The sequence below is a fragment of the Lactuca sativa genome, chromosome 7 (assembly GCF_002870075.4).
Source record: "Lactuca sativa cultivar Salinas chromosome 7, Lsat_Salinas_v11, whole genome shotgun sequence".
NCBI lineage: Eukaryota > Viridiplantae > Streptophyta > Magnoliopsida > Asterales > Asteraceae > Lactuca > Lactuca sativa.
In genome coordinates, this window is record NC_056629.2 from 65,799,039 (window position 1) to 65,807,977 (window position 8,939).

At 36.2% G+C, this 8,939-nt stretch overlaps 1 protein-coding gene across 1 annotated transcript; it reads left to right on the forward strand.

The window, feature by feature from the left end:
- Positions 1-1,590: 1,590 nt before the first annotated feature.
- On the forward strand, positions 1,591-3,025 carry LOC111882271 (uncharacterized). Its single transcript, XM_023878622.3, has 2 exons — positions 1,591-1,736; positions 2,259-3,025. Exon 2 carries the CDS (start codon positions 2,293-2,295, stop codon positions 2,887-2,889), a length of 597 nt encoding a protein of 198 aa, XP_023734390.1. The 5' UTR covers positions 1,591-1,736; positions 2,259-2,292; the 3' UTR covers positions 2,890-3,025.
- Positions 3,026-8,939: the final 5,914 nt, after the last annotated feature.

Here is an 8,939-nt window from a genome sequence, read left to right on the forward strand (position 1 = left end):
TTCGTTAGCATATTATTATTATTATTATTATTATTATTATTATTATTATTGTTAGTGTTCTAGACTGTCCATCAAAATATAAACACCCTGTTAGTCTCAAACCCCAGACTCAAAAGTCTAAAATTTGGTGTTGTGAACGACTTTAATGGAGACACTATTTGATATGTAAACTACCTATAAGCGTTTTTTTTCTTAATTCCGAAAGAACATCTTAGTGGATATACTAAGAAAACAAATTATTTATACTCATTAAATACTAGGGATGTCAAAAACCTCTGTGATACCCCGATACCGTACGAGACTAAATTTTAAAAAAATCGGGAGCGGGAGCGGGGGCGGGGGCGAGGGCATAATTAAACCTCGTTTATTTTTGGGACTGGGGTCGGGAGTCAGTATTTCCGCCTAGTACTCCCACGGGGGCCCCGGTTGTATATTTATGTAAAAAAATATATATTTAATATAAAATACATATACAAAATAGATTTTATAATTTAGGTTTAGTGTAGGTTTCACTTTTTCGTTTCCAATTAATGGATGTTGAAGATGTAGCGAATTGATTATATATATTTGGACATATAAGTATTTTATATTTGTAATGTTAGATTTGTTGTATTTTATATTTCTAAGATTGTTGAAATTGTCGTTTTGTAATATTGGATTCATAATGTTGAATTTTTAATTTTTTAGTTTCTAAAAGATTAGGTTTTAAGCTTTTAAAGTTATTAAAAATAGTTTTTTTTAGCCTAAAGCAAAGCAGTTTTTTAGCAAAAAAAAAATCGAATTTTAAGCTTATAAACCGGGAGAACCGGGGGTGATGGAGGTAATAGGGGTCGGGACCGGGGGCTATGTAAACGGGGGATCCGGAGGCGGGGGCAACAATTGATTTTGGATGAGGGGCTGAAATAGCTATTTCCGCACCCGTTTGGTTCCGTTGACATCCCTATTAAGTACTAATATCTATATTTTTTTTTATAGAATAGTTTCTCAATTTTATTTTTGGTTCAGTTGGAACTCTAAACTCAAAGTTATGGGGATTGCTTGGTTATCAAACCTAATGTTAGCTCTAAATTCCTTGTAATTTTCTTTACTTTGTTGGTTTCTATATGCTTTTTAATATAATTAAGCTATTCAAAAAAAGTCTTACGTTTATATATATATAAATATTTTCCTACATTTTAATGCTATTTATTTTCTATCAACGTTAAATGTTGACATATGACATATTAAATAAAATTAATAATATTTTAATACACTTGTCACTATTTAACATAGGTAGAAATTTAACATATAAGGATAGATAGGAAAAAAATATAAAAGAATATTTAATTTCTCTTACATATAAGTTTACACTTTTTTTTTTTCGTTAATTTCATTTGTTGAAGTTTGTTGTCCTTTTCATCAATATCTTTTAATATATTTTTTCCACACTAGGTCTTTAATATCTTAAAAAGTAGATATGCATGTTCTTGACTTCAAGAGACCATGTGAGCATCAATGAACCCAGTTGGTACCCTTAATAGGTGTACTTAATTCAATGGAAGTTAAGTCTTTAAAATCAAATAACTCTAGTCTCTATATATAGAGAGAGAGATCATGTCGTTAATTTCTATTGACCCTTCTTTTCCAAGGACCCAAAAACATCCAACTAGCTGACTTAAGGTGTTTCATCATAGTGAAAATGCCTTGATCCAATAATGTTGGTGTCGCACGTCTTGTGATGATATTGACAGAACCTTGTAAGTTACATGTTTAATCTATAATTTTGCACAAAAAGATATACACTTCGTAAAGTATGCTTATACATACGATAAAACGATTTATACTGCTTTTTAAAGCAATTTTTACTGAAAATTTAAATTAGATGTTCGTTGTAGTTCTTGTAACTAGAAATTTTCACAACTACAACTATGACATGACTTACTTTTGGGTGTGTGTAACTAAAGACCTCACTATCACACGATACACTTTTTACAACACAATGTGATCCCCTAACTTTTTATGCTCTTCTCAACCACCATTCAGAAACTCCATTAAGATACTAATGAAAGCATGCAGGACCACCCCATCTCACCCACTATTTGAACTTTCTACTAATTTAATAATAGACTTGAAACTACTAGTAAAGTTATTTTTGTTTCTCATCTGAGTACCTATACATATAGGTGACACTCTCTTCACTCACTATTTGCACTTTCTAGTAGACTTGAAACAACTGGTGAAGTTACTTTTTCTTCTTATCGGAGTATCTATATATTTAGGTGGCATCCTCTTTGCATCAAATTTACGGTAGCCATGGATTGGTACTCATGGTTATCAAAAACAAATCTAGACCCATATTTAGTTTATGAATATGGAAGAACATTCACGCATAATGAGCTTCAAAGAGGAGACACGCTGTATTTCAACCACGAGTTTCTTCAAAGCATGGGAGTCTTGGTTGCCAAACACAGGTTAGAAATAATAAATCTTGCAAGAAACAACATAGGAGGGTGTCGCAAGAACGGTTTCTCCAAGATTGTGTCTGCCATTGTGAAGACAAGATTGCTTCTCTCCAAGAAACTTGGAAGATTTGTTTCAAGTAAACGGTCGGTTAATAGGCCCATGAATCCTTTTCGACCACAGTGGCCGAGTAGTAATTTAAGAAAGAACATGGGATTTGGGGAGGTTAAGGAAGAAAAAGGGAAGAAAATGATGAAATCTGGACCCTTGGATGGAAGATTAGATGAGAGTTGTATGACTCCGAAAAGGGTTTTTAGCGTTTCCGGGCCGATGGATGTGGGGAACAGTCCAAGGATTGGGATTCCGTGTAATATGATGAATTCAGGTGGTGAAGACGATGAGATGTCTTCTATTTGGTCTATGATGTTTCAAGATATGAAACCTACTTGACCATGGTTGCTCTTGTTCTTGCTCCTGTTATGTTTTCTTTTTAATATTTCATCAAATGTTTAAGGATTTCTTATTCATCGTTCATGTAAGTTTTTAGAGAATATATACACCAACATATCTGTTACACAAGAAACAACATGACATAAAATGTTATGATGTGTTGGGTAGACATAGACATAAACACAGATTATAACCAGATGTCAATGGGCAAAAAACTACATCTTTTTGTCCGAGAATAGTTGGAACATATTTGGAACTGTTTTAAAAAATAAGGGCATTTATGTCTTTTCCATATACGAGAGATTGGTAGCAAGTCATTGTTCCAGATTTTTGCCGGTATAAAGTTGTCGGTATTGCTTCGTCGCTATAACTAGAAAAAGTCGTCGAGATAGATGCCACTTGTACTGACGACATGTTGTCTCCAAAGGCTCTGTTGGGACTGATTTTCGAAAAAAAAAAAGATATACTACCTTCGTCTCATATTTATTGTTCATTTTTGACTTTTTAAGTTTTTATTTTTCAATAGACGTTAAATATTTTTATTTATGCTATAAACTACTTGATAAAACTTATAACAATGAAAAGATATTTAAAACACAATCTATTTATATATTCTGCATCAAATATTATATATAAAAAACAAAATTATTTAAGGTCAAAGTTGAACAATAAAGACTTCAAAAGTCAAAAGTAAACAATAAATGTGGGACGGATGGAGTATTAAATTCCTATACCGACAAAATGTCATTGCTATAGGTGACACATGTATAGAAGACATGTCATCTGGACATGGGTGACTTATAGTGACAACATTTCGTCGGGGTAGGGCAAATATGTTTTTTCCACTATAAGCTATAGTGACGATATATGGTCGATATAAGTCAAATTTTTTTTTTCCGGATAAACTATAGCGATAACATGTCGTCGGGACAACCTCTGGGCAATTTCCTTTTAGTTTTTATAGATTATATATTTTATCACCTTTATTTTAACAATCCAGACAGTTTGCAACATATATTCATAATAAACAAACATTCAACAAAGATTACTAATATTCAACACATTCAAATTAAAGTGTAACACAGACGATAAATTGTCGACATATATTTTCAAAAAACAACACAAAACACTCTTGTTTCTTGTCTTTTCTATTGCGATGTCATGTCGTCGGTGTAACTTTGAGGTCAAATAATTCTAGTCAACCCTATACAGACGACATGTAAATGGAATATCTCAATTTGTAGCGATGACTTATGTTGTCGGTATTAGGTGTCATCCTTATAGTAAAAACTGCATTTTTTCTATTGAGATAAGTCCTTGTCCCGGTCAGCTAGCCAGTCCTAGTCCCAATACACATCAAATGCATGCAACATATTCTGATATGTCAAACATAACAAACCGTGCTTTAAAGTTTCAACGATGGTTAATATGTTCAAAGTTTTATACATGACCTATTACAACTGCATGATAACAAACGTCGATCATAAATAAAAACACACAAAACCCATGGAAGTGATCACTGAACTAAACCCTAATTTTCATTAAATGATTTACAAAGATCCCAATATAATACATTATTTATTTACCGGAAGTGTCTAATTTACATTATTTGTACCACACGAAAATGAAATCGAATGGGCAACAAAAAAGATGTTCTCAAAACAGATTCAAACCGGTCAGTTGAACCAAAACCGGAATAAATGAGTGGTTAAATTATCATAGGTTTATGCAAATTTTTAGACCGAATCAAACCAGACGGTCTCTTCAAAACTTGGGTTGAACATGTGTGATAGAACCAATAAAAACCATTAGAACCGGTTTATTGAACTTTGATAGTTAGATCTCACTTAGCTCTTAAAAACAACCATTTCCAAAGCAAATCTGATATATATCGATTTTTACTATTTTTTATGGGTTATGACTTATTTGATGATTTGGGTTTATTTATTTATAATTAGTGTGGGGGTTTCTTGTTTTAACAGCTCGAGGGAGAGATTGGTTTGTCTTCGAATTAAGGTGAGTCTTCTTACTACACTAGTAGGTCGAATGCACCAGTTCCAACTCACTAATTTGTATGTGATGGATGTATATGATTATGTGACTATGACTGATATGATTGATATATATATATATATATATATATATATATATATATATATATATATATATATATATATATATATATATATATATATATATATATATGACATCAATATGCAACTGGATGTCTAAGTAAAAAGTAATTCCTATTATATTGGATTCTGAGTATTAAGTAACATATATCTTCTAATGAAAATCGAATACAATAGGAATTAGTTTTTACTTAGACATCCAGTTGCATATTGATGTCATACATACACACACACACACACACATATATATATATATATATATATATATATATATATATATATATATATATATATACACCTTTATATTAAATGAGGCGGGTTATAAATGGAGCGAATTGACAATGATCCATACCCTACCCATATAATAAAAGTGTAAATGGGTACGAATTGTAAACGGGTAAACGAATCAAAAAATAAAGCCTAAACCCGAATAATTCTTATAGGGTTGGAGTGAATCAAGGTCAAAACCCGACCCATTGACAAGTCTAATAGGATCCATACTCGAATCGAGGAGACTCACGAAGAATCTAGGAAGCATGTAGGAAGAGGAATTTTTTGGGTATGTGTTGATCGTTTGTAGGATTGCTTTTCAGAATGGTGATGAGCACACATGGAGGAGGTTTGGGCTCAAGTACTGGTGTTGATTCGATTGATGAGCGGATGTGGGAGTTTATCTCTTTGGAGATCACTCGTGGTATTTTGGTGTAGACTCTTGTGATCTTCAGTTCAGTTAAGGAAAGGAGCATAGAGAATTTGGATGAGCGTATGGGCATGTTTCACACTGAGATTATGGCTATTGTGGGAGCTCGCACTCTTCCATTCCACGAGTTCCGTGCTTATGGAGCTCCCATTTCTTTGGGGAGAAGGACCCCATAACTAGCAGGAGCTGGTTAGCGGACATGGTGAATGTTTTCCGAACGAGATTCTGCCCCGAGGGGTCGAAGCTTAGATTCTCATCCTGTCTTCTAAAAGACGTAGCTCGTGACTCGTAGGAGGAGGTGGATTTCTATTTAGGAGGCGAGGCCATTGAGACGATGACTTGGGATAAGTTTATGACCTAGTTTAGGGGGGAGTTTGCACTAGCTATCTTGGTGCAGTAGTTGGCGAGGGAGTTTTGGGACCTTCTCCAGACGACTGAGAATGTGGCATGGATCATCGCTAAATTCAGGGAGAGAGAGCCTTATTGGTTCCGCATTACGCTGCAAATGAGGAAATGAAGAAGATAATGAACCACCACATGCTACGAGACGATATCGGGGAGTTTGTTAGCTTTTCAGCTTGTCGGAATTTAGAGGACCTAATAGCTAGAGCCCGAGAGCTGGAGATTGATTTGAAGCACCTCGGGAAGAGGAAGTCAGCAGATTTTCACAGCAATGGGCCAGGCGAAGAGGCGCAAGACTCATGATTCCAAACTAGGAGGCCATCAGGTCTGGTGCCATTGTGCCAAGTGTGGGAGGACACATAAAGGGACTTCCGGGAGACAGGAAGGGGGTATTTCAGTTGTGGGTAGATGGGTCATGTCATTAGGGATTGCCCTCGAGGATCGGTACCGATGTGTTTTCACTACAATCAGTTGGGCCACAAGAAGGTCGACTTTCTGAGGCTGATGAGTGGAGTAGTGAGGGCACCTGCTCTAGTTACTCTAAGGATTACCGATGGCCGCAAGGGCAGGGAATATGCTCTTGTAGTGAGGAGCCAAGCATTGCAGTTGCAGGCAGGGGAGGCCAAAGTCTCATAAGATGCTATTGCGGGTATATTCCACTTTTGTTTTCTTCATGTTATATTATTTATCTATTTATGCTTCTGGATCTTGCATTTTTTTGTGATATATTGTTTCTAGTTAATTTTCTCTGTGTTTGTCTGATTAGTATTGCCAAGGGTCGTCTTATGTCTTTTTTTGCATGTCAAGAGTCATGGGTGCAACACTTCTGGTTGAGATAGATTTAGGTTGTCAACTTTTATATGGGCCTTTGGTGCGAGCAAGCTAGGAGTTCTACATCCTAGTTAAAAGGAAGCCAGTCCAAGTGGCAGTCTGGATAGAGATTACTCAAGTTTGGGGATTCAGATAATTTTATCGACAAGGTGGCACATTCATAGTGATTCATGGCAGATATGTGTCTTAATTTAGGTTGAGGGTTGTGTTAGAGCCTCTTTTCCTATTCTTGTCTGATGAAGGCTTGGGGGTTCGAAGCATGACCCAAACACTTGATTGGGATGCAATAGATGTGGTGTGGACACATGTTCGATTATGGGTTGGTATATTAGAAGGAGATCAAGACCATGAGTTCGGCTCATGACTGATATAGGGATGTTATAAGACTACGTGGTAGTCCTAGCATATACAAGGATAATAGCTATCAGGGAAGTGTTGTAAGTGTACGATGTAGTCGTAGCATTCACTAAGATAAGATAAGCCATTGTAGGAGTGCTTGTTAGGCTGAAGGAGGATCAATGCATGTCTGGTTGGATATGGACAATATTGTTGATGGACCACTCCTTGTTTAGAATGAGGATTGTTGGAATTGAGGCGATGTTGGGCATGTGTGGCACTCGAGTGGGTGGGACCGGTAGAAAGTGGTTTGAATGAAGTTTTGAACCACCATTAGAGTGGTTTGAATCTATGGTCAACGGATGGCATATGTGTGTTGTTTAGGCTCATGTAGCTTGTAGCAGTTACATTTTTAGGTGGAGTCCCATGGTATGGTAGTGTGTGAGATTACCCATGGTTGGATTCCCAGGGGTATCATCAGTGTGAAATGATTTCTTTTGGATAAAGTTACAGAGTGAGGTCTTGATGAATGTTTTAAGAATGGTTCTGGCTATTTGGAGGTTAAGTAAGATTTTGGAGTTTTAGGTTCTGGTAGGAAAATGATGGTTATTCTTCCTTAATTGAATTAGCCGAGCGATGATTCGTTCTCTGTCAAGATGTATGGGTCCTAAAAAGATTGGATTTCGATTTTAGCATTGGAAGATTGTCGAGTGTATGAGTTGGCTTTTAGCCAAGGAAACATGCAAGAAGATTTGGTCGGATTGTCTGGGTGTTTAGAAGGTATCAAGGGGTGATTTCGAGGACGAAATCTAATTTAAGTGGGGAGAGTTGTAACGCCCTATTTTGATTCGTTTCTAAATTTGGGGCCATGACCCGAAGATGAATTATCATAAGTCTTCGGGCTTTGTGGGAAGAGAGGTTTAGACCCATTTAGATGTGGGAAAGGTAGGTTATGTAATCCAAGAGTTAGGTTTGTGCTTCGGAGACCAGGGGTATAATGGTAAAGGTAGTGGTTCGTACCTTTTATGAATTTAGGATTTAAGTATGGAAGGTTTTAAGGAAAATGAGAGTTGATAGGAGTGTAGGGCTTCTCATTACCTTTCTGAGCATATAAAGAACGCTGAAAATGGAGTTAGGACAAAGAAGTTATGGCCTTCGGAAGTTAGGAGGAATATGGGTTAATCTAGTATGTTGGCGTACAAAGTGTACAATAGGCATACTGGGCTTGAGTGATCGTGGGTGTTTAACCCGGTACGTTGGGTGTACTAGGATTACGTTAGGTGTACGACCGCCAGGTTCAAACCAAAAATAATAAGGGTTTAGGCCATATTTAAGCATCTTAACTCAATGAAATCCTCCTCTTATTCAGCCTCCATCCCCTTAACCTGTGATTTCAAAATCCTAGCCCCTTTTAGAGCTTTCTTGACCTTTTTGGGTGTTTTGGTGCACTTTATAGAAGGGATAACTCTTTGGAGGAGAATTGGATTGCTTAGAGCTTGTAAATCCTAGCTTGGTTTTCCGTGCTGCATCTTGAAGGTAAAATGTCTCAAACTTGATGGTTCATTTGTTAGATCTTGCTTGTGAGTGGGTTTTTAGTGCTTTTTGGTCCCATGAGTTGGTTGTTGAGAGTAAATGCTACTCCAGAGGTT